The sequence below is a fragment of the Cololabis saira genome, chromosome 11 (assembly GCF_033807715.1).
Source record: "Cololabis saira isolate AMF1-May2022 chromosome 11, fColSai1.1, whole genome shotgun sequence".
NCBI classification, from domain to species: domain Eukaryota; kingdom Metazoa; phylum Chordata; class Actinopteri; order Beloniformes; family Belonidae; genus Cololabis; species Cololabis saira.
This window is the reverse complement of record NC_084597.1, coordinates 20,628,750-20,655,397: the sequence shown is the minus strand read 5'-3', so window position 1 is coordinate 20,655,397 and position 26,648 is coordinate 20,628,750. Positions and strand designations below refer to the sequence as shown.

General features: G+C 41.6%; 1 protein-coding gene across 1 annotated transcript in view; it reads left to right on the top strand.

Annotated features, from left to right (window-relative positions):
• Positions 1-26,648, top strand: part of LOC133454617 (netrin receptor UNC5D-like) — a 288,872-nt gene that overhangs the window by 217,170 nt on the left and 45,054 nt on the right. Inside the window, exons 3-4 of the mRNA XM_061733339.1 lie at positions 14,203-14,346; positions 14,523-14,626. Of these exons, the coding sequence (XP_061589323.1) occupies positions 14,203-14,346; positions 14,523-14,626 (248 nt within the window). The remainder of the gene's footprint in view (positions 1-14,202; positions 14,347-14,522; positions 14,627-26,648) is intronic.

The following is a 26,648-nucleotide window of genomic DNA, read 5'->3' as shown; positions in this document are numbered from 1 at the left end:
TGAAGTTAAGTCTTTGTGCCATTTTTGCAAATGTACGAAAGCATTTCCTTGTGTTTTGCCACTGGTGAAATGTATCCACTCGTCAAATAGTGTAAGTGCCATTTTCCTGTGAAATTGTACTGCTCACATATTTTCAAGGCACATTTTATAGTTAGCTGAACTGGTTAACGTTATTTACAAATAATGCTACCTAAAAATCTATAGAGATGTGATTGATAAATAGATGACTTGTTTGTCATTCATAACACTAAATTACACTATTCCTTGTGTTCTAGTAACATTATGTAAAAGTGGTGAGCAGATGGCGGAGGATACGGCTTAACCACTATGAGCCAGCTAGCACCATGCTAGTTAGCCTCCCAAACTGTCAATGAAATGGAAATTGGAGCAAAATTGTAGGTGTCATATACATAATTAATGTAACCTCTGGTATTGTCATTATTAATCTTTACATGGTGATTGTATTTTGGTCATGCCATGTTTATTCACTAATGATAAAAATAAGATCCTGCACCTTTAAGAAAGTGAGGTACACCGTGATGACAATCAGAAGTCAGGTGTGTTTAAAAATGTTTATGACTTTGACAAACTGGGGAAAGAGGCCTACCTGTTTTGAAAGCAGTGTATGATAGGACATACTTTTTATATTTTTGTATTTCGTGTTCAATAAAGCAAAAAGAGGAACTTCTGTGGAGAACAAACTTTTATTTGGAATCCTGTCAGCCATAAGCTACGGTGGAATCAGGTTTTATTAGAGAGGCTGTAATAAAAATGGTAACTGTTTTTTTTCTGTCTTTATCTTGGGACAAATATGTTTATACTGTATTTATCAACAATCAGTCAGAGGGTTGCTTTTTGGTAGTAAATAGTGTAACATCCATAGTCTTTGCAAACCTTTAAGCCTATTTAGCTCATTCTTGCATTCTCTTATCAAGTCTCCAGATGTGGGGACTTCAGGATTTTGAGGGTTAAAGCTTACAGTTACTTATACTTTTTAGATGTGAGAGGCAGTCATGTGTTTATTCTCTTAACAAATCTTTCTAAAGTTTTTTTAAAGTTATGTAGTGTGTAGTTGGCATCAGTTAAAACTTTTATCCAGATATATTTATCCTAATAATATCGTCAAGCTTTCTCCTCCACTGGATGTATTCCTTGACAGTGGTTCTGCTGTGTCCAGGATTCTCGAAATGTACCTGTACCTGTGAAGGAGAAAAGAGTCAAAATTCCACTGAAATCATATTAAATCTGATGGGTTTAACAATCCTAAAGAAACTGTTGGTTTTTTCAACTAAATTAAAGCTAGGAAACAGTCATTTTGAAATGTTACAGTTTATTTATATAGATTCTTATTCATTAACATATTGCTTTTAATGCCCATGAAAAGTTTACAATTAACAAAGTTCCCAGAAGTTACAAACTTACAGGAGAATAACATGGATGAGGTGGGACTTGGGGATGGAAGACCACAAGCTCCTACATTGCACATAGAAGACATAAACCAGATCACAGTTCACCAGCATATCCAATGCTGCTGTTTACACACATCCAGGCGCAATCTGAAAAATGCACTGCTGTATCTGTTTGATGTCAAGAATGACAAATGACAAAACAACGTTCTGCACATAATATTGAGCTTATTTAACCTAATTCTAATTTTGCTTTCCAATGTGTTTCTTATACATCCATTCACACAAACGCAAACATCTAACGCTTTTTTTTTTTTACATATGCATACATAAACATAAACATGTACAGTAGATAGCGTGAAGGAAAATAGCCCAGACTTGTCCAAAAATACTAAAAATACAAAATACTCTCTGGTAAAAGATTTGTAGTCAGAACGTGATTCCTATAAAAGAAGAGAGCAGCTGCTCCTCAGAAAGCCACATTTATAACCAGTCACAACAGTACTTTCAACACGAAAACATGTCTGCTAACATAATCATTTTTAATAGTTTGTCTTTAACTGCTGAAAGGTCGATCAGATAGGATGTCGTGCTCCGCTCTGGAATCCGTTGATTTTTATTTGTCTCGAAGTCCAAAAGCATTGTTGCACGCTGCTAAGGTGAGCGCAGCGCATGGACATTTTTGTGGTCCCTGCCCTGAAGTTGAAATGTATTCAATGCGGGCGCAGCGGTCTGTGACGACACCTCATCCAGTTACAGATAACCAAACAGATGTAGGCCTATTTTAAAAAGCGGAAGAATCATGATTCTTGTTTTTTCTCCCTATTTCTACTTTTACAGTAAAATGCTCCAGTGGAGCATCAGATTGCACTTTTCTCTCTCTGCAGCAGGCTGTCAAACTGCTCCCTCAGCTCTTAAAAACTGTTGGCATGCAGCTGCAGCTACCGGATGAGTCAAAACTCTTCCAACCTCATCAATACATGCATGCAGAGTGCATCCTAGTTTGTAACTAAAACAACTGATTAATATCTGCTGAGCCCTTCTGGAAACTTTTTTGGTCACCAAGACGCTAGGACTTTCCCTTAAATGGTCAAATAACGTGTCATGACCCCCTTCTTAGACGTATTTAATGTTTCCAGTTCTTTACGGGACTTCTGTGTGGGTACTTGTTTTTTAGGGGGTGAGCGACGTACTTTCACCCCAGGGAGGTTGCTGTTTGTCCCTATTGTCATACACCACTCAGCAAGTTCCAGTTCAGCGTCCTGCCTATAGCACTTGTACTTAGAAAACTGCAAAAGAGTTTAGGCTACTAAGACCTAGGTACTGATGAGCCAGAAAGAATATGGTTATAGTAAACAACAGACAATTTTATTACCGTAACAAACACACAATATATATATATATATATACAGTGTTGTGCAAGTTCATACTTCTCATGAACTAGTTCAAAGTTCAGTTCACATAGTTTAAAAATGAACTGTTCACGTTCATAGTTCACCATTTTCATTTTGAACTAGTTCAAATTCAGTTCATTTCAATATTTTTAGGTGAGAAGTACGAATGAAAAGTCCCCCTATCCTAAAACTGTTCCCTGTTTAGCAGTGGTCTCCAACACTGGTCCTCAGGACCCCGTCCTGCATGTTTTAGATATTTCCCCTCAGAACCCTGATATAAATGACTGTGTCATTAACAGACTTGTGCAGACCTGGATGACAAGCTGATGACGACCATTAATTAGAATCAGGTGTGATGATGCAAGGAAACATGTAAAACATGCAGGACATGGTTGGAGACCCCTGCTGAATACAATCATGTATTGTCCTAGTGGCGTTTCAACTTTACTCAGAGGCTGTAAATCTCCAACATTGTAGTGCATTATCAATTTGTCTACCTGTTACTGGGAAATCAGACCTCTTGGTCTTTCTGGGAACTTTTTTGATTGTTAAGGACTCGCAGATATTTCCTCACACTGGACGGATGCTTTAACTCCACGTTTCAAATGTGAAGTTGACGAGGCAGACGCTCGGACTGGTTTTCTCAGCGCAGGTGGACATAATTTGCACAGAAAGGTTGGATTTTTACCATCAGACTCTTTGGGAGACGATGTGTAAAATTCCTGCAGATAATGATAAGCGGATCATCATCTGACGGCTCGCTGACGCTGCGTCTGCAACGTCTCTCTTCATCCGTCAAGGCTGATTTATGGTTCCGCGTTAAATCGACGGCGAAGACTATGGCGTAGGGTACGCGGCGACGCGACCCATACGGTCCGCACGCCGCGTACCCTACGCCGTAGGTCTGCGTTGATGTAACGCGGAACCATAAATCAGCCTACATTCGTAAAGACTGCACCGGGCTCGTCGAGTATTTTAAATGTGCGCGCCGCCCGCTGGTGAAATAAGAAGGATTATTCCGTAATAATTGGACCTAAACAGTGAAACTGAAACTCACATAATCTGAACAGTTCAAATTCCAGTTCATGATCTGCAGAATGAACAAGTTCACGTTCAAGTTCTTTATGTGTAAATATGTTGCGTTCAGTTCAACGTTCTCACAGTTCTCACAGTTCAATGAACACGTTCATTTGAACGTGTTCATGCACAACACTGTATATATATATATATATATATATATATATATATATATATATATATATATATATATATAATCACAATTATAGTGACTGGAAAAATATAACCCAAAATAAGATAAAATAAAGAATAATTCCCTTCTAACACGTTCTTTTGTGGTTTCTTGTGTTGTTCTGTGTCTCTTATGTACACTACCCAGGCAGGTATAACTGTAGCTGGGAGATCCTGAGTTTAAAGATGATCTCCCTGTCAATCCCTGCAGCAGCTGGCCAGTCTACTAACAGGAATCTTCAAAGCATCGTCAATGGGTCTGGCTCGCCATCTTTTCCTTAAATAATTTAAGTGCATCTCAAATCATCAAAAATTAAATGTCAGGTTCAACTGTTGCATCAAGTTTACATTTTTAAAATTATTGAGATAATCTCCACATGAAATTATTATTATTTTTTTTTTAACCTTGTCTGCACACATATTAATGGTTAATACCATGCTGGTAAAAACCTAAGGCATATATATGTGCATTGTTACTATATTTAATATATATACATATACATATGCATACACATACATATATATACACATACAAACCCAGTGTTTTTTGGGGGGGGGTTGTTTTTTGGGGGGGGTGACATCCGCTGCTAAACCAGGACGCAAGAACACATGGAGGCACACGTGGAGCACTGGAAATCTGCAACAAAAACCACAAACGAAACACGAAACCGACACGGAGCCGAAACACAAGCAGCAATCATCCCAAATCTCAAGATACAATCACAGTCTGAGCTAAGCTACCGCAACTAACTAACCCCAAAAACTACAGAGCAAGCATGCAGGTGAACAAGCCAATGTGTATGTCTATGTGTGTATGTGCGTGTATGTATGTATATGTCTGTGAGGTTGTGTGTGTGTGTGTGTGTGTGTATGTATATGGCTGTGTGTGTGTGTGCGTGTGCGTGTGTGTGTGTGTGTGTGTGTGTGTGTGTGTGTGTGCGCGCGCGCATGTGTGTGTAATAATCCTATCAAAGCTCCACCTGAAGTGTATCTACATGTATAGTGGGGGAGGCAACCCCGCCACCCCCGAGACCAGAGGCCGACAAGGAAGAACCCGGAACCCAGGCCACCAGCAACCCCACAGAAGCCGAAAAGAGGGTGGGAGAAAACCTTCTGGTTGGAGGACAACCTCCTCCTTCCCCCACTGAACAGTAGTCAAACCAGTCGGATGGCTTTTTTTTTTTTTTAAATGAGGGTTGGTAATCTGGACCTAACAGATAGTTAGAAGTTTGCTATCAAGATAATCTTTCAGCCGAAACTGGATTTTCTTTAGTCAGGAAAACTTTACTGGTCTTCAAACTCGGTGCAGCAGCATTTATTTCCTCATCTCTTTTGCCAATGCTAAGCCTTTTGGTAAACCACCGACTGACGGGCTCAATAGGAAACTCCATAAAATCATCACTGCTCAGATTCCAGCCTTCCCACAGGAAAGCAACTCTCCCCGATAATCTCGCTAGGACGATTTGAGGGAAGATGTATTGAGTTTTTAAAGACACGCAATCAATCGGCTCACCTTACTATTCTGGAAAAACAAGTCAACGTATCCCAAACGGTGACCCATCACAGGACACGGCTCTTTTTCCATCCACTGAAACACTGTTAGTGGGCAAAAAGATAGAAATGAGTGACAGAACTCAAGATTATTGAAGGGCAGAGTGAAAGAAGAGTAGGGAGGGAGTTCAAACAGAGGGGATATCTGTGCTTTTAGGCTCCAGCTGAAAGGATGATATCCTGATGGGGGGATAAGAGAAGAAATAACAGGGGGAAGAGGAGATTGGAAACAGAGAGCGATTGGCAAGTAAAAGAGAGCCTGAAAGTGATACCACATTGGTTTTGTTGAGAAGGAAAAGATAGACGTTCCTGTGGATCTTGTGATGAACAGATAATGACTGAGGTAACTGTATGGAATGCAAGGCGGACGGAGGAAGTATGGATGTCTCATTCTGTTGATCGCCTGTCAAAACCGACTCCAGCACTTTGTACTCCGATCTGAGAAGTCTGAGGTACCACGGCATCAACCTTGCATGAACTTCCAACAAACACAGAGGGCTGTATAGACTGGTTGGGAGAGAAGTGAGATGCCTCTAGGTCTCTCCGTGTCGCAGACTATTAGTCAGGGAAACGGAAGTGAAATAAATGAAGTGGCCCACAGAGTGAACGCTCATCGCATATGCAGATCCTAATAAGCGGAAACACAGTTTTTAGAAAAAACATAAACAAGGCAACTGGAAGGAATGACTCAAATGAGGACTCGCAGCATTTTAATGGTTGAATTATCAGCATTTTTTATATGCATGGAATAATGTGTCCCTTTGGTTCCTGGATTAAGTATGACACACACAGCTGGGACCAGACTGAAGATGTTGCTGGGAGCATGTTCCGCTTGTCTAGCAGGGTTCGTCTGCATCTGGCCTGGAGCCAACCCTCGCAGCCCCCACATGCTGAGCAGCTCGCCGCCAAGTCACATCACACAAACATTTCCCAAAAGTTGGGTTCACATCAGACAGGCTTTCTCCTGCAGCCATGTTCATCCGCTCCAACCCGCTGCCCACGCCGTGTCACCCAGTAAGCACACGACCACCTCGCGAGAATCCCTCAGACAGACAGGATTGATCTCTTCTGCTGTGGAGCCAGAGTACGGCTGAGTTGTGGACATGGCCTGAGCCGAGCCAGACCAGACAGCCGCTTGGATCGAGCCACTTGTAGCTGGCACTGCTCAGCTCTCCTAGGGCCTCTTCATCGACTCGGCCAAGGCGAAACAATGGTGGGAGGAGGACACCACACTGAGAGGCAAAAAAAGGAAAGGAAACACGGACAATGAGGGTTCATAAACACTGGTATGCCTCTTTCCTGGTCTTTTATGGGGGCATATGAAACAATATGATTGAGAGCAAGTGGAAGCTGCTTCACTTTTAGGTTCGTCATAAAGGATTTAAGGCGCTCTGCCATGAGCCACAAAAGAAAATAGAGGGAGCAAGGAAGTAAAAAAGGTCAAAGGAAAATAAACCGGGATCTTGGCACAGATTCATGAAAAGAGCTGTTTTGAGAAATTGCGATCAACACATGACAGAGCAGTTACTGGATCTTTTCCTCGAGGACTGCTTGAAAAAGGGGACATGGGTCTTTTTTTCTTTTTTTCCCCTTGTCAGCATATATATATATATATACCAATATTGATAAAGCCTAATTATATATTATCATGGTTTGATATGTCCTGTTTTATTTTGAAGCCCAAGTCTTGTATTTGAGTTCTGGTTTGACTTTCCTGTTTCCCATCGGCCCTGATCATCTGCACCTGTGTCTCGTTGACCCATGTGTATATCTGGTCTTGTCTTTCCCTTGCTCCCTGCTGGTCCCTACTGTTTCCTCGCTCCGTGTTTTCCACGTCAGGTTTTGGTAGTTTTACTTTGTCGCGTTCATGTTCTGGTTTTTGTATCCTGCTCGGCAGCGCTTTGGTTTTGTTGTGGATGAATAAATCACTACTTTTTGGAACTCCCGCCTTCTGGTCTCCTGCATCTGGGTCCTACTCCAACCGCACCCTGACATATAAATGCATTTCAATCTTCAAACAAACGGGGGGGGGGGGTTGTGTGTATATGTGCATGGGTGTGTGCGTGAGTGTGTTTCCTTCACCAGCCCTCTTGGCAGTCTGTTTTATTGTTCCCTCAAGGAAAGGAGGAAAAAAAAGTCAAGAGTCAAAGAGGACTAAGATCAGCAAAAGTGGAATGCGGAATAAGTAGGAAAGAAAAGACAAGACAGTGATGGGTGCAGTTTGGTGAGTGTGTGCAGTGTGTTGGGCATGCACGTAGGCCTATGGGTATGATATAGAGCCAGTCCCAATACACCCCCTAGCCCTACTTTTCAGCCCTCCCCCTAAATTTTGCGCGTTCCCGTGAGGGTAGTGGTGTCCCAATTCTTCTTTGCATGTAGGGGTAGTGGGCATAACGAGGGGTAGGGGGTATGAATCTAGCCCTTCAGAGCGAGGGATTCAGATGCTGACTCGCCGACCGAGGGCTAGAGAAAATTTCCCAGAATGCTGTACGTCATCATTTGCAGACTGAATCAAACAAAAAACCATGGCGGACATTTCTCATTTTTAGTGAATAAAATCAATATTTTGAGTTAGTTTCTGCATAAAAATGCGTTTTGATTACATTTCTAGCGAGAAATATATATTTTACTTTCATAATATTCACTAAGTGAATGTACATAATCACTCGCTTGCTCGTTGTTGCGTTGTTTTTTCAGATCTCGCCAGAATAAAGGCTGATTTATGGTTCCGCGTTACACCAACGCAGAGCCTACGGCGTAGGTTACGCGGCGACGCGCGCCGTACGGTGCGCGTCGCCGCGTACCCTATGCCGTACCCTGCGCCGTAGGCTCTGCATCGATTTAACGCGGAACCATAAATCAGCCTTTATTCTGCCGAGATCTAAAAAAACTTTGCAACTTCTGGAGGGCCAGAGAAAATTTCACATTATATACACTTTATATTATTATCACTTTATAATATATTATATTATATTTTTTATTGCTTCTCTTTATATTCAGACAAACTAATGTAGCAGCTACAACTGTTAGATTTAATCTATTAAACCAACATTTATCTACCTAAATGATTTATTTCAGCCACAGAGCTGCAGGTCAGTTCGTTGGATCACTTTCTCCCCGGGACGACGGCGTAGGTTGACCCGGCGATCATGTCTGTACTCCGGCCGTGAGCTGCTGCTGCTCCCGTATATATAATATCGGAGCAAATTTCTTAACAGGCTTATTTGGATAAACTGAGCCCAGGTTGGCGATCTTAACGGTTACTTTTACGCCTGAAAAAATATTAAAACTTAATAAAGTGGCATATTAACAGCGCTACAGCGGAAATTAAAACAGCTTTTAGCTTGCTTTTAGCTCTCGGCTTCCTGATATGGTGTGACGTATGTACAAACGTAACTACGCAGTCGCTTACGTACCTGAACGTAAACCACGCAGTGACATAACAAGTGGTGTCCCAATCCCTAGGGAAGATTTGAGTTAGTTTCTGCATAGAAATGCGTTTTGATTACATTTCTAGCGAGAAATATATATTTTACTTTCATAATATTCACTTAGTGAATGTACATAATCACTCGCTTGCTCGTTGTTGCGTTGTTTTTTCAGATCTCAGGGTCCCATCACTTCTGTCCATGTTTTAGTCAAATATCATGAAAATATGTAATTCAGACAAATGAAAACATGTTAACCATCAACCAAAACCAATGTAAGCCATTTACTTCAATCAGTTGCAAGTTATGTCAGAGAAAAGTCTAAGTTCTTTGTAAGAAAGAACCAAAAATGTATTGAAATCTAACAAAAAATTTTCTGGATAACTGATTTTGTTAAAAAAAAACTCTGGTCTGAAGTTGGACTGTTTCATTGTAAATTCCAACACTTTGTTAAAAGGACGAATGTGTTATTGAAGAGGAGGTAGAGATAAGTTTTATAACTTTAATTTTAACCTGTATACAATATACTGTATTTCAGTTTCAATTGATACAAAGATCTATCCCATTTACATTTTTTCTTTTATCCTTGTAGACTTTTTTGAGGAAAAATCCTAAATGGCCAATGGATTTGCAAAAGTGTGCCAACCATTACCTAAAAACGGTTTTAAGCAGTTGACTGTTTTCTTTATTTGTACATTTGGACAATGAAAACCATCTGTTTGTTAAAATAGTAGTTAATGTTTTAAGACATCCATAAGGCTAACGGGTGGGTTTTGACATCTTTGAGTATGTGATGATACACTTAACATTTATTTTGTTCATTTATTTCAACTGCTAAATAAAAAAACAGTTGTTTAATGGAACACTATCACCAGATAAAATAATTGTGTTGGTCCTATCAGCTGTTTTTAACTGTAAAGATACCAACAACCTCGACTGAAATGCATATTTTAACATGTGTTCAAACAATAAATGAAAATGTAGGGCTAAAATGTTCAGATATGAGAAAACCTTTGATAAAATGCATATTTTACATAGGGCTGTCAAGCGATTAAAAAAATTAAGAGATTAATTAATTAAGATCTTTAGTTAATTAATCAAATTAATCTCTTTTTTAATCGCACCTAAAAGTTGCTGAGAAAAACCCTCAACTTGAGGTGTTTTCCTTTTAAATTCATTCCATTATTGTGGCAGGTCAAAAGATTAGTATATAACAACAGTGACTAAAGTGGTTTTATAAAGTAATTTTTATTTTTTTTAACAGACTTGAACAGATGCAGTCCTAGCCATTTACATCCACTTGGCAAGAACATTTGCAAGCTCTCGATCGCAGACGTCTACATGTGGCTCGATAAATAGCGAACATCTTTGCTGCTGAAGTTAGCTGTGGCTACGCTCGCGACCGGGTGCTTTGCATTTATGTGGTAGCAGTGCTTAATTTGTCCATGAAGAGGTCCCGGAACATCGAGAGGGAGAGAAAAAGTCCCGTATCCTAGTGCGGCAACGCAGCGGCGGGGGGGGGGGGGGCTTAAAGTATTTGTGGAATTGCACCAGTGACTGTTTCATTGTTTATAAACTATTATATTATAGCTAAATGAACATATAGGAGAAGAAAATATCATTGAGTACGGGACGCACAGCGCAGGAGATTGGGGAGAGCGTGCAGAGAAAGAAAAGGGCCCTCTTCTCTTTTTTATGATTAAATGCATCTGAAATAGACAAACAGGCGATCTATGAGTAACTTCAATGAGAAATGAAACACAGAGAGAATATGGATAAAAGGAGGTGCAGGATCCAATCAAATAGGTACCGGATCTTGTTCCGGCAGGATCCGGCACAAATTAAGCCCTGTGTGGTAGGCTACCCTGACTTTATCAATGGTGCCGTCGGGGCGTTTTTGAATATGTGTAGATTCCCCATTCACTGGACTGACAACTTTCACATGCTCCTCCATTTTCACTTTTCCGCTACTCACCACCTGGGAACACCTCAGTATCCCCCTGGAGAAGGTTATCGACCCAACCTGACCTTGGCTACGCGGAAGTTAATGTATGATGGATGTAGATAAAGAAAAAAACATTTTATAAAGGTCTGACGCCTAAACACCAGTCACGCATTTAACCTGATTTTTAAGTTCTGTGTGACGATTATCATGATGGAAAGAAACATGTCTAGATGATGTTTCCATTTTTATTATATTCCTGATTGATTTAACAAAAAGATTTAAGCACCAATTGACACTTAGAATAGAAATGTCTTGTGATTTGATGATGAATTTACCCCTCACTCGAGTGCAATCTAGTGTTTTTATTTTCACGCAGTTAAATCTGCCACACTCCCAGTTAATCAGGAGTGTTGATTAAGCCTTTAATTTGTAGCAGTGGAAAGGAGGAGTAAACGGAAAAGGGGGCTTATTGTACATAATATCAGTGAGTCATTGCAGAGGATTACAGTGTCTTGAGAGAAAATTTCTGCTTTACATTACTTCATTAGGCTTCCTCAGATAACCTTCCATTCCTCTTTATTAGTTTTTATTTAATCCCTGCCTATGTCTGCAGCATAAACTCTAGGAAGAGACAGTTCTCCTTCAAGTGGAGGTCCATGTGATTAAGCAACAAGCCGCAGGAGGCCGGGTTTTACAACGAGACTTGAACGACTGCTGGGAGTTGTTTTGTTGTGCTTCTTGAGCATGACTTGCTTAAAATCCAAGGAATCAGCGTCTCTCTCAAAATACAGACAGATTCTTAATGACTTTGAAAGTTGAACTATTCTTTTCACTCACAAAGAGTCAAACAGGCTTTTGATTGTCTGAGGATCTATAAACATGCTGAGCAGATCAGCATTTTCACTGATTGTTTTTGCCACAGATTTCTGGAGTCCAATATCCTCAATTTCCCAGGTGTTACAGGAATATGTCCCTCATTGACATCTACATGCCAGCATCCCTGGGCAAGACAAATAACCCTTAGTTGCTCCCAGTGGTTGAGCCCCCTCACCTGTCAGCTTGTGTCTGAGTTTGAACGTAAACGACAAACTGTGAAAGACTACTGCAAGGCAATGTCAATCATTGTCAGTTATTCATGCATAAACTGTTACCTACAATTTAAAAAATAAATAAATATTTTATTTATCCTACAAGGGAAATTAATTGTTGCATTATTCATTTAAGTCTCTTCAAATAGTCCTTGCAGGGGTTTATTGCTGTGAGCAGGAAGGATCTCCTGCAGCGTCCGTGTTACAGTGTATCTGAAGAAGTCTTTGACTGAAGACGCTCTGAATCAGCGTGTTTGGAAGAGGATGCTGAGGATTTCCATGATCTTCATTTTATGAAGTATCGTCCTTTGCACTATCATCTCCTGAGGCTCCAGAACAGAGCCAGCCTTCTTTATCAACTCGTTTAGTTTCATCCAGAGGAAAACACCGACCCCCTGCAGCGCTACCTTTATCGCAAATTCAGATTTTTGCTTTGTGCAATGGAAATGCAAGTTGTCTGAAGTCAACACTGACGTAGCGCCAGTCAGATCTTCAGGGTACTGTGACATCGCAGACCCAGAAGTTTACATTTTGCTGCATTTGCCGGCATCTCAGAAGTGGTTACCACAAAGTTTTAACACAGAATTTAAAACATGACAGACCCTGTCCTGTCTAACCAGCTACCATGAACACAGTTGTAAAGACGTGAATGAGGCTGTGCCTCCTGAATGCAAACACTCAACAAACACCACCCAGGAATATTTGATTTATTGAGCTCAGTAGTTGTTACTCTCACCCCTCCCATTCCCCACTGTGCTGGCTTAATTGCATCTGTGGGGAGTGATGAGTTTGGACACAAGACACCAAACATTAGCTGTTCTTTGCGCACACACATTAAAAGCCTGATGATCTTGACTGAAATTCTGCAGAATTACGCTGACATCACATCATTTGTTGAAAGCAGCAATCTTCCAAGATAACGGGGAAAAGTGCCGCTATTATACGATAATGGTTTGAGCCCATCATCTGTGGTGCGCAGTCTGGCATAAATGGAGTCCCAAGCTTTTGAATTTCCTTTAATTGTCTCAGAAATTGTTCCTCTCATGTCTAGATCCATAGAGGCTGCATCACAGACAACATGAAGATATGAAGGCATGACCTACGTGACACCATATTCAAGCTTTGCTGAAAACATTTAAATGGTTTGACTGTCATGCAAATTATTTGTATATTGTGTTTTGCATCCCTCTCTCCTACCTCAATTTATGAGTTTTTCTGATGTTTTCAAAGAAATAAAAATGAGTTTTTCCACACGTTCCCTTAAAACGATAAGAAGCTGGCATACTTTCTCCTCCGAGCCAGTGCTTTCACAGGAAACTAATTAGAGCCATGGCTCTATGAAGAGATTTAGGTTTGCAGATGGTGAAATAAACATTTTATGTTTGAATTCTGGGGCATTTGTTTGCCTTACTGAAATTTCCAGAGTCCGGCGATGATGAGGTGTTTACATGTGAATTTGTGCCAGTTGGGAGTATTCAGAATAAATAGCTGTCCAAAAAAATCCAGTGTGTTGTGCAGTCATATAAAAGTTAGGACAGCACGTGCTACGTCTGGCCAGGGAAACCCCAACCAGTCGGCTGAAAAGATGCGGCCTGCTCACTCCTCAAGTAAAGAGACTTGAGCTCAGTGCAGGGCTCTCCCAGGGTTGGCAGAGGGTGAGCAATGCCCAGGACTGACTTAGGTAGGAGAACCGGGTGATGAAATGTAAAAAAAATCAGGGGATAACATTTTTTTTTTTTTTTTAAAGAACTCGGTGACTGCAGGTCCTGTGACTGCCAAACAATTACAAACCATCACCTGGATTTATAGACGTCGATATGACTACTGCTGATGAATTCATCAGGGAGTAGTGATTGTTTTCTGATTACCCTGCATCTTATGAAAATGGTAAAGGGGTTCATAGTATTACTCAAATCGTTGTTTTTTAGAGGGCTTTATTTATTTAACAAAATATTTGTTAAATAAATCATAGCACAGTTGTGTGGCTTGTCGAGCAGTTTCTCCTCCATCTCCTGACAAATGGGAGACCTGTTTAGGGGTGATTATCTTATCATCTTCCCTCTTCAAATCTTCATCCTTTTGACTCCTCATCCCTCTTTTGTGATGACAGCTAACCTCACCACTGGTTGTTTTTGTCTGCAGGGCTGAAGATCCGCGAAGTGATGATCAACGTGTCACGTCAGCAGGTGGAGGACTTTCATGGGCCGGAGGATTACTGGTGTTTGTGCGTCGCCTGGAGCCACCTGGGAACCTCCAAGAGCCGCAAAGCAACCGTCCGGATTGCCTGTAAGCAACTTTGTGTCCCTTTGATGGCAGACTGACCTTCCTGTTTTTCTTTTCTAAACCTGCTGTGTGATGATCATTATTCTCTTCATCCATGCGCGTTTACCCTTGACCGGAATGTCACGAATGTGACAAACTGACATTTAATGCTGCTCTTACTTGCTGTTTGTCTTCCCTAGACCTGAGGAAGAACTTTGAGCAGGACCCTCCAGGCACTGAGGTGCCTCTGAATGGCATGATTGTGCTCCACTGTCGTCCCCCAGAGGGAGTGCCTGTGGCTGAGGTGAGGGCAGCTTGCACTTCAAACAAGTAACATTTTCTCCCATGTTGCCTTGAGAGAAACCATCGTCCCATACAGCTCAGTTTTTATGACTGAATGTTTTATTTCTCTCGGTTAAAGCACATCAGAGACAGTGATGCACTACTCTCTCCGGCTTAGTATTAGTTTATTATCCAGTCATCCCTGTCCAGGTTAGTGATGACTGTATGCACTGGGAGTATTCTGCATCCATCTACATACGCATTGCAAAGTCCTCCTTTTTTGCTGTGTTCTCTGGTGAATGAATGTATGACTCCAACTTATTTGGATGACTAGTATTCATTTTACTACCATTCCTTTACTCCCCTGAAGCTGCGTGTGTGTGTGTTTGAAAAAGAGTGGCTGTCATTGCCATTTTAATTTTTACCATGAATAAAAAAAATGAGGCTCTCATGGACAGCCTTGTTGAGTGCTGCATTGTGCTTCTCTGTGATGCTGGGAGTCTTCATGCAGAGGCTCAGCAGGCAGTTGTGTCAGTATCAAAGCCCGTGTGTGGCCAAGCATGGGAAGCTTTTCACTGACTTAAATGCACAGTTTGTGAGATGTATGTAATAATATGCCAGTCCTGTCGTCAGATTTCAAACCGCGAGACTGGAACTTGTCGGACACCTACTGTACCTATACTATCCATTAAATTATTCATGTTTTATTGTGCAAATGGCTAAAGCTGTGCAGACATACATTCACTGCCTGTCTCTCGCTTGTCACCAGCTACCTCTTCCACCAGTTGCAGCACCGGGCATGAAGCCACCTTCGCCTCGCACCATTCCACGTTGACCAACGTTAGCGAATGCAGCTGCGCACCACCATGGCTACAGTTGGGTTGCTAGGCAACCAAGCAACCGTGAAGCTCAGTCGGTTATGTCATGTCAGATAGCATCATAGGCGAGCTAAAACAGCTAACCTGTGGTAACTGAGGTTACCACATGTTTTTAAGCAGCTGCCAGACTTGTTCGTACCACAGATTTTTACATTTTTGGATTAACTGCAGTTAGGCGAGTCAGTATTGTTCAGACACCTGGAAACTGGGCCTCCAGCCAACTCTTTTCATAACCTGTGGATGAAATCTCTTAGTTTCATTTTAAACATCCCGTTTCAGCTCAGTGTATTTGTTCTGGACCGAATCACTTGATCGATTCTTAAAGGAGACCTATTATTGCATCTAATACCTATTTTAAACAGGCCTTGAATGTCTTAAAAACAAGCTTTTGATTTTTTTTGCTAAATAAATTAGAAATTCTGCCTCTGAGCCATGTCTGCAGCATCCCCAGTCTCTAACCTCATTATCTATGCAGGATTCTGAGTGGGCGGGGAGGCTATGATAATGAGGCACTGTGCTGATTGGCTGCCTGAATGATGCGTAGCAGGGGAGGGCACAAAGCATCGCTCTGGGCAGAGCATCGCACTGAGCGCAGAGGAAAAATGGCGACCACGTCCAAAGAGCAGCCGGCTGCAGTACACTATAATTATTATCCAGAGTCTGACCCAGAACGGCAGGACAAAAGTGAGTCTGTTGATGAGTCGCAGCCGCGGTTACAGCAGGATGTATCAGAATGGTACGTTAAGATTTAAATGTGTTTTTTGTTGTCTCTTTCGTCTCGTGTAGTGAGCCACTAGATTATGAATTGCTCTCCTGTATAAACGTGATGTTACGTAACGTTACGCACAGCAGTAATGTCCTTATTCTCCGGAGTTGTTGTTGTTCCGGCCAGAGTTAGTTGTGGGCGTGGTTTCACGCGTCGGAGGCCAACCTATGTAAATTGCTCTCGTCGTTACGTAACGACGGGAGCAGAATCTGAACGGCTCGTAGAAGCCACATCACACTGGACGGCTCATCTGGGCGGCTGTACAGACACTGCAGAATTTGGTTGATTTCCTCCTTCTCTGAGTTGGCAGGCTGAGGGGAGACCACTTTATATATGTTAAAGCAAGAGAAAACGTGTTTTTCATAATAGGTCTCCTTTAAGCCTGTAGCATTTACCCTTTGTTTTTCTTATTTTCAAATGTAGAAAAAATTGATATACACATGCGTAGTTGTCACTTTAAACCAGCCAAGAACTGTAATTACAGGACAGACGTCTTCTATTTTTGGAATATATGTCTGCTTATTTTATGGCAAAAGTTAAATATCAACTAATGTTCGAGGGTGTAGGTAGAATTTACACACTATGGGAATTGCAGAAAAACGCGGAGACAATTTCCCATTTAAAAACGTGTGTTGTTTATTAGAAAACCTCAGAACACTGAAACTACAAAATGGAGCTGTCCACCAGCTAAAACCGCATGGAGCTCAACGTCATGACCACATTTAAAGGGGCCACGATCCCTGAACCGTCATAGTTGCATGAAGGACAACATGCTGCATTTAATAATGAACGGTGTGTGAAACCACACTTAAAGGGGACCTACTGTATTATGGCATTTAATGTATATTTTAAACAGGCCTTGAATGTCTTAAAAACAATCTAAAGCTTGTTTTTTCTACATAAATCAGAAATTCAGCCTCTGGGCCATGTCTCTAGTTTTACCGCTTCTAACCTCATTATCTGTGCTGGATTCTGAGGGGAGGGGAGGCTATGATAATGAGGCTCTGCGCTGATTGGCTGCTTGAATGATGTGTAGCAGGGGAGGGAACAAAGCCTCTCTGGCTGAAGAGCAGCGGCTCCGTACACAAACCGTGTCCCATGCGAGCGAGTTTCGGCGAAAAAAAAATCAATTCCATTGCTTTATTTTTATTGTATTGGACTGTCCTAACTGGCCGCGAGTTTAACGGTTTCAGTGTGGACAGAGAGCGTCCGATATCACGCAGCTCGACGTGATAGTCGGATGCTGGGATCTTAAACGCGTACCCTACGCCGTACGTTCTGCGTTGGTGTGACGCGGAACCATAAATCAGCCTTTAGTCACCTCGTCTTCACACAGGAAGATTTAATTGAATTCTAAACAGGTACACCACAGTTATTTACTCCGATTGCTAATCATTTCATTTCTTATGTTACAAGACAAATGAATCATGTTAACGGTAAATAAATCACAACACTGAATGTTCACAAATGACAACTTTATTGTTAGAAAAAATAAAACATAAGTTGTATATAAATAACATGTATGCACTATTGCTGGCTCAAGGAAGGACCGTGCGTCTTCTGAAGGTGTCGTTGAACAGCTTCAGGTGCTTGGAAGATCTGAAACCATAAACAGAAGAAAAATGTATTACTAATAGAGCTCCACTGTTACCTAAGACTCCGTTAGGGAACACCGGAGCCACTGGAGCTGCTCACCGGTCCGGTCCGGGGCTCCGGTGCTCCAGAGCTAAGCTAAATACTTAGCCCATGCAAAGATCATACTTGTAAAAAAGTATAAATAACATAAAAAAATAACGTCACTTACCGCTGACTCGTGTGCAGTTGCCGGGTCCGTACTGTGGGTACCGATCCTTTTATGAGGGTAAATGTCGATGCAAAACCTCATTTTAACTGTCCCCTCGCTGTGGAAACAGTCACCGCTTCTGAACAATGGCTGAGTTCCGGCTGGCTGAGTTGGTTGTGGGCGTGGTTTCAGCAGCGGAGGCCGAACCTCTGCGCCTATGGTGATGTCACCATAGGCGCAGATTCTGAACGGCTCGTAAAAGTCACATGACACTGGAAGGATCCTCCGGGCGGGGTGTACAGACCCTGCAGAATTCGGTTGCTAAATTCCTTCTCTGTGTCGGCAGGGTGAGGGGAGACCACTTTATATATGTTAAAACAAGAAAAAACTTGTTTTTCATAATAGGTCCCCTTTAATAAACAAGGTGAATTATGTCCGTAACATTCACTCCAACACGATCATTTATATTATTGTGCTATTATGCACAATGAATAAAAAGAGCTCAAATTGAGCATGTGCATATCAGTATTCTGCTTGTTATTTTTTTTGCTTTCTTCATTGTTGCATTAATGGACTGAAGGAGAAAACAGGTTGGGGCTTAAATAGTCTAAAGGTTTGAACATTGTGCTTATATAAAACTGTTTTTGTGCGTTTTGTGTATCTATGTGTGCGTGACAAATCAGTCAGCTCAAACAAATGGAGGTGCACCGTGAGCTTTCCCAGTGCATTACAGCCATCAGATAAAGTCGGTGACTCTTAGTAAATAGTAAATTATGCAGCGAGACATCAAGCTAACCTGAGTATGACTTTCACTTAATTATGAAAAAATATATATACGGTATATGTACCATCCAAAAATCTTAATGTATTTTTCTGTTTTTATGCCTTTAGGCTTTACTGAGAGGTTAAAGACTTTTCTGTAGCCACCACTGTGAAATCTGGCTCTGAGTGGAGCCGTGGCTCAGCTCCAGTTGGAATTTTTAAGGAATTGAGGTCACGATGCAACGTGATTTGTTAAACTCTGTTTGTATTCTGAGGCATGTTTATTTTGGTCATGACATTTATTTGAAGTTTCCATACTCCTTCAGACTGCGGCAAGATCCTGGCGCAGCTTAAGACTTGGGATCTTGAAGAAATGCCAACGTTTAATATTTGGTCAGTTGACAGGATGCAAATGAAATGAGTTCCAACTACGCGTGCTGTTTTAACACATAAACCAGGCCGACTTTATGGCTTGAAATCCCCTTACGTCGCCTCTCTTTTCATGTTTTCAGAGGCAGCACTAACAGGGAAAGAGGAAAGAAGTTTATCCGCATCTTGTAGCTAAGCCATGCGGGAGTTTACTGGGCTGCTGTGCAGGATGCTAATGAAAAGCAGAGAATGCTGTATTATCTGTCCCAGCAGTGATAGAAGCAATAATCTGTGCACACTCTGAGTCAGACCACAGAGAATTGATCATAGTAAAACAGCTTAAATCTGCTTCAGTTTATTGGTGACAAGAGTTTCAGCTGGATCCTGTTGTCACAGACGGAGCAGTTGTCACGTTCTTTTTACAGTAACGTTGAAGTTATTACATTATTGGCACTGATTAGAAAAAAAAATGTACAAATGCCTGCCACGTGTAATCATATTTAACCACCCATATTCCCCAAAATTAAAAAAAAAAAAGAAGAATCAAATTATTACAAATCTCATAAAATATCATATGCTATTCACATTCATTCAGCTGTTCATCTGTACCATGACCGGTGACATCGCAGAGCCGGATCAGTGGACGGGTATCTGGTTACCCATATTTATCTCCACCCGGCCTCATATCATGCTGTATTTGCATGTACCTTGAAAGTGGGCGAGCTGTAATCGAGTGCTGGCCATCTAACCTTTGTATTGAAGTTGACCCAGAAGTAACGAAACCTGCAGTTCCTGGACCAGACCCTGGCGGCTCTAACATGAGTCATAGTCTTTTGATTGATAGTGGATTCAGCCAACGGCTCACCATTATTACTTCTTCAGTAACTGTTAATCTACCAAGCTTAGTGACGCCTTCAGCAGTTTGTACTGACCTAGCATTAGCTAAATGCAGAAAGAATTTCACTGAAGCAACTTCTGAAACAGGATATATCACTGTAAACGTCCAGTGGGAGCTCAGCTTCAGCCGATCCACGGTAAAGGAGCCGGTAGTCACAGCTAACTTTGACTGGTGGGCGTGTCACCACTGTTCCATTCACTTCTGGTATAAGAACTGAGTTGCTCAACATTCGGTATCTTCTTTGACCTATTTTTTTTTCGTTTCTCAACGCACCCGATGATTTCAGTTGATGAAAAGTCTGTACTGCAGGCAGGACAGTTCAGCACCCAATAAAAACCCCAAATAAATCAATAATATACTTTTTCTAGGAAGTAATTTCACGCTTCGTGCTTGTTTTTAATCACATGAGGCAACATTATTTACCTATTGCAAGACTCCTCCCTGTTTTAGTGTCTTGGCAATGACGTACTACATAAGAAAACTAGAATGCAGCACAAAATGGCTTCATCTTGACCCTGTTGTGATGATAATTGTTAGAAGGAAAAATATATTTGAAAGTGAAATCTTGGCATTTTTCCCAGCCCTAATTCTTTGTGTCGCTCTCTCGAAGGCTGCGTTTAAACTGGGATTGACTCACTTCTACCTCCAGTGGTCAGTTGAGGAACTGCAGCTTTTCCCACTTCCTCGCTGGCATCTGCACTGAAGTGGAATTGTGGCTCTTGGAGATTTAATAGGGTCCAAGACAGAATTCCCAGAGATGCAGGGCTACGATTCCAAGCATGACTGATGTTTTGAACATAAAACCAATGTTTCTACCTGCACTGCTGCTTAAATATTTCCATCTCGAGCAGCTCTAGCAGCTCAAATCAACAGACCTACCATTAAATCCATCCACTGAGACAGCCAACCCTTCAGTAACTTTAGTAAAGAATATTTTGCAATCATTATCCCTGCATTAACTAGCCAAGTATCACATACCAAATATAATTAATCATCAAGCCTCCTATCACTCGTCATTTGAAGTGCTTAAATTGTAATTATTCACTGATAAACATAACACGTCCATAGAGATAAACCGAGGACATGACAAGGGTTTCAACATCCCCGCCCCCAGAATATACTGCTGTCAGATTTGGCGGAGTCGTTTGTTTAATATGACTTCATGAAAGGCATTGTTGCTCTGAGAAAAGGCCATATGTGACACTAGGAAGGTGGGTTGAGAGCAGGCAGGGAGGAATGAAAGGAGGAGGGAGCTTGTTATGGAGCTCAACCTTTTTTCTTTTTTTTTTTACCTTGTCTGCACACATATTAATGGTTAATACCAAGCTGGTAAAAACCTAAGGCAGGTGTGTATATATATATATATATATATATATATATATATATATATATATATATGTATATGTGCATTGTTACTATATTTAATATACATATAAATATATATACGCATACAAACCCAGTGGGTTTTTTTGGGGGTGGGGGTTGACATCCGCTGCTAAACCAGGAAGCAAGAACACATGGAGGCACACGTCAAGCACTGGAAATCTGCAACAAAAACCACAAATGAAAGACGAAACCGACACGGAACCGACTAAAACACGAGCAGCAATCGTCCCAAATCTCAAGATCCAATCACAATCTGAGCTAAGCTACCGCGATTAATTAACCCCAAAAACTACTGTGTGTGTGTGTGCGTGTGTGTGTGTGTGTGTGTGTGTGCGTGTGTGTGTGTGTGTGTGTGTGTGTGTGTGTGTGTGTGTGTGTGTGTGGTGTGTGTGTGTGAGAGAGTGCGTGCGTGCGTGCGTGTGTGTGTGTGTTAGATAATCCTGTCAAAGCTCTACCTGAAGTGTATCTATAGTGGGGGGGGGGGTCATAGTGAAAGTATTTAAACATATTTGTGACCAAGAGATCTGGTCGTTGTTAAGAGAGAGATCCGCCTCCCATTTTGAATCGGAAGAGAGACTTATCTATTTTGGACACTAACCTGTAAAGTTTTGATGACAACTTTAGAGTGCTTAGGTTCAATAATTCTATTATCCTGGCGGGAAGTCGTAGGTCCAATTGGTTAAGTTTATAGTTTTTTATTTATTATGGCCTTAAGTTGTTGGTATTCTAAAAATGTATCACTGCTAATTCCATATTGAACAGTAATGGCGCTTTTGCACTAGTACCTCCTCAGCTCGGCGCGGCGCGGCTCCACCCGTTTTGTCCCCGTTTGTTTTTCCACAGCCAGGTGAGAAGTGGGGGGGTTGGGGTGAAGCTGCTGTGACGTACTCGATTGCGCAACCGCTTTGTTTGTGTCGGCGCTGATGAGAAATCAGCTGGAACTTCGAGCGGCTGAGAGTAAAACAGCCCGTCTACATCCCTTTTTTAATTCTCTCAACCGCTACCAGGTTTATGAACATCTGCACCTCAGAGTTGGATCACCAAACAGACGTTTGCGCTTTATAATAAAATCGCGAGTCGCTCTCGCGCTGACTCCCGCTTCCTGATTCAAATGTCTGACGGCCCCGCCCCCCGACCAATCAGAGGCGCGGAGGGTGGTGACGTCAGAAATAGTCCCGGCTCAGCCCGCAAAGAACCTCGACAGAATGGTTACAGAAAAAGTATCTGCTTGGAGCGGCTCTACCCGCCTCAGCCCCTAGTGCAAAAGCGCAAGACGGGGCCGTGGCGGGTAGAAGCGAGCTGAGGAGGGTACTAGTGCAAAAGCGCCATAAGTGTATTAAAAGGTACAAACTGTCCACCTATGATTACATGCTGCAGATACTGTATTCCTTGGTCTCTCCATTGAGCAAAGTTTACCATAATTTTTCAGGATATCTGGGTTGTTCCATATGGGTGTGCGGTCACATGGAAAAAGTGAGACTTTAGCTACAATGGAACTCAACCTTAATTGAATCAGATGGAACAAAACTTGGCATAGTGTTTTGTAATTGTCTTCATATTACTTTCAATTCCCATTTAAATGATTGGAAATGTAGGTCATTACATCTACTCTCAGAATAATTGAATGTTTAGACCCAGTCCAAGGAGGCACTGAAATGATGCGTTAAGTTTAAGATACCTTTTCTGCACTGCTCCAGGCATACCAGCGCTCTCATTTCAACATCCTCAAACAGCTTGAGGCTGTCAGAAATACACAACTCTCCTGTTGGGTTCATGGGACCCCCCGCTGACCATTTGATGCTGCTTTCGACTTCATTTAATTTGCTGCCTCTCCTTTTCCTGAAAGTTGGGGAGAAAAGAGTCACTGGGGAAGCTGTGAGGGACAGCGGAGATCTGGTTTCAGTTTAATTTAAATGCAGTTTAATGGTCGTTGTGGTGACCTTGACATCATCCCAAACAGACTGCAACCTCCACCCCCCCAGGCCCGGTCTTCTGGGTTACGGTGTTGTTCAAAAAACTAGCTGCTGCTATCTAAGTGGAACAAATTTGCCAATTAAGCAAATCCGTGTCTGTTCTTCCCCAGGCACTGGCTTATCAGGCTCATTTGAGTCTGTCGTGTCCCTGCCTTCTCATCAGCATGTGCATCTCTCTATCGCTCCCAGCCCAAAGGGGAGGCTCCGAGCCCAACACAGCTCGCATATCGCACTCCGGGATTATGCATGTCCTGGAGCGAACACTGAAAAAGAATAAAAGATGGAGCAGAATGAGATGGTTAAATCAAAGCAAAAACATGAGACAGGGAAGCCATGGTACATATTTGCGTTAGTGTACCAATTCCCAGAGACGGGTCCCTAAAAGAACCAAAATTCACAAGAGAAAATTAAAGCATGGCGCATTCATTGATCACAGAGAGATTAGAGGGACAATTACGTGGTCGGTTAAACTGAAAAGGACAGCAACTCATGTTGAATGGTTTAATTAAGCTTCATATTTCTGCTTCTCTTGTCTTTGCCCCCCCCCCCCCACTTTATTTTGTCCTCACTCATCTCTAATGCCTTTTTAATTTGAATTCATTAATTTCCCCTGCAGGGTTTAGTGAAGTATTTTTGAATTTGAAATTTACAGACCTAAAAATACAAACCCGGTGCCAAACAAAAGTTTGGAAGTTGTGTAAAATGTAAATAAAAACACAACACAATGATTTGAAAATCTTATAAACCCATGTTTTCTTCCTCATAGCATATAAACAACATATCAGGTGTTAAAAATGTGAAAGTATGAGCGTATCTTGAATTATATGGCAGTAGAGGGGAAATGAAAGGCTTGAAAAGTAATCGGAACAAATCAGAAACAACTAGAGGAGAATTTGACAACGATATATTTCAACTGGCTACAGTTTAGTAACACGACTGGTTATAAAAGGAGACGCTGAGCCTCTCAGATGTAAAGATGGGCAGAGGTTCAACAATCCTCATCAAAAGGTTATGGAACAATTTCAAGAAAATGACCCCCCCAATGGGAAATTGCAAAGATCCCACAATCTACAATGTACATCATCAAAAGATCAGAGAGAATGAGGAGGAATCTCTATCTGCAGGGCAAGGCTGGAGGTGATTCTTTGCTGAAAGTCACCACATGGACTCAAGAACACTTCCAAAGATCTCTGTCTGTGAACACAGCTCGCTGCGCAATCCTCAAATGCATCTTACGACTCCATTGTGCGAAGAAGAAGCCAAATGTAAACACGAGCCAGAAACACTGCTGTCTTCTGTGGACCAAAGCTAATTTCAAATGGTCTGAGGCAAATGGAAAAACTGTTCCGTGGGCAGATGAATCAACATTTGAATTTCTTTTCGGAAACCGTGTGTGTCCTGGAGACTATAGAGGAAATGGGGGCCAATCCACTTGTAAGTGCTCGGTTCAAATCCTGCATCTCTGGTAACTTCCTGTTTTCATGGCTTTTATGATCTGGAAGCTAAAGTTATGTAAAAATAAACAAATTAATACTTGAAATTGTTTAAATTTTTGGTGATCTTTGCAAGATCACCATCTTGCTCCTCCAGTTGGGTTTTGGAAAACAATTAGGTATCAGTTTATGTAAACATGTAAATGTTTTAGAGGAATAAAGAGAAGAGGGAGGTAGAAAGTTTGCCAAAATGTTTTTTTTTTAGGCGAACTGTGAAGCTCTTGAGGAAGAGCGGTGAATGAGCTAAGAGCGGTAAATTAGCTAAGTGAAGCTGACGACCAGCCGTCCAAGCTCGGATTCCACACAGTGAAGCCAGAGCTCGGGCATAAGCAGAATCCTGGAAAGTTTGCTTGGTTGATTGGTCGGCAGAGAGCTCGGCCAGCAGGAAGGGAAACAGTCAGAGCTGAATGAAGACTGGCAGGAAGAGTCAATGCATGAGTCAGGAAGGAGAGACGGTACACAGAAACTACAGACCTAGAGCTCAGCCTTAAACTTAGGAATCAAACAAGACAAGAGGAGATTAATGAGGTAGATTTTCCTGCCGTAGCATAGTACCCACTCGCAGTAGATAGAGTAAGGAGGAAAAATTGAACAGGCACCATACAGCATAAGATTCATGAACCTCTTGGGTGTGCAGACAGGGACAAAAGACCAAACTCCCAGATTACGTACATGAAGTTGCATGAGAACAGATTTACTACTGACCTCTCAGTAAGTCCTGCTCCCCTTAGTTAATGTTGTTAACTAAATCTATCTGCATTGTTTAGTTTTATGGTAGCGACCTGTGTGAAAACCTTTTTCCAAGAGGTTTTAGATACATTTTGTCCATCAAAAGACCAGTTTTTGTTGAGGAGTAGTCAAAAAGGAGTTAAATATACCATGATGACTCATACAGTAGATGTGAAGTTGGAGTACTGCATAGTTTTAGATATACAGTACTATTAACCATCACTTGATCTAGAGTTTATAACTGCATCTGGTGCGTGGTCGCTTTGTTATCTGAGGTAAGCTCGCAGTGCCAGTGGCATTTATCATTAGCTTAAGCTAGAGCCAGTGAGCTGAACTTATACAAGACAAAGTCTGTGTTGCAAAAGGACACATCCTCATTGATAATCTGGACATTAAGTTCACTTCTTAATCCAAAGCAGACATTTAAGTGTTTTGTTTGGATTTAGGAAACCGAATAAAATAAACTTCATTGCCCATCCTCTCAGGATACCTGGCATCAGTATGAGGAGGATCGCAGGCACCACTTTACCATTATTGGGGGGCCATAAATGTAAATGTATAAATTATTTTAGGTAGGTTTTGGTCATCAGAATATGCCTCCTTTAAAATATCCTAGTTTCTGGAAAACGTCCTTCCTATCAAAATGTATCCTGCATTTCCTTCATAAAGGTAAAGGAGTAAAAGTACACAATGTAGTAGTTTTGAGAATTAAAACAATTAAGTGTAAGTAATCCCAAGAACCTCAGTAACTTTCAAAATACAGAAATGATTACTTTTTGTAAACAAGCCATTAAAGTCTCATATCAACCAGCGGCAGGAAGACGGAGCTGTGGCTGAGCAAGCTAAAGAACGAATGAAGGATCAGTGATCTTGAGTACTGCGGTGAATCTCTCGTTTGTAATTGTCGTGCAGCAGTTACAACCTGAAATGCATGTAAAGCACTATTCCAGAAAATGAAAGAAGTAGCCCAAGTAGCAGTATGAACTGAGTGCATGTATGTCTTCATA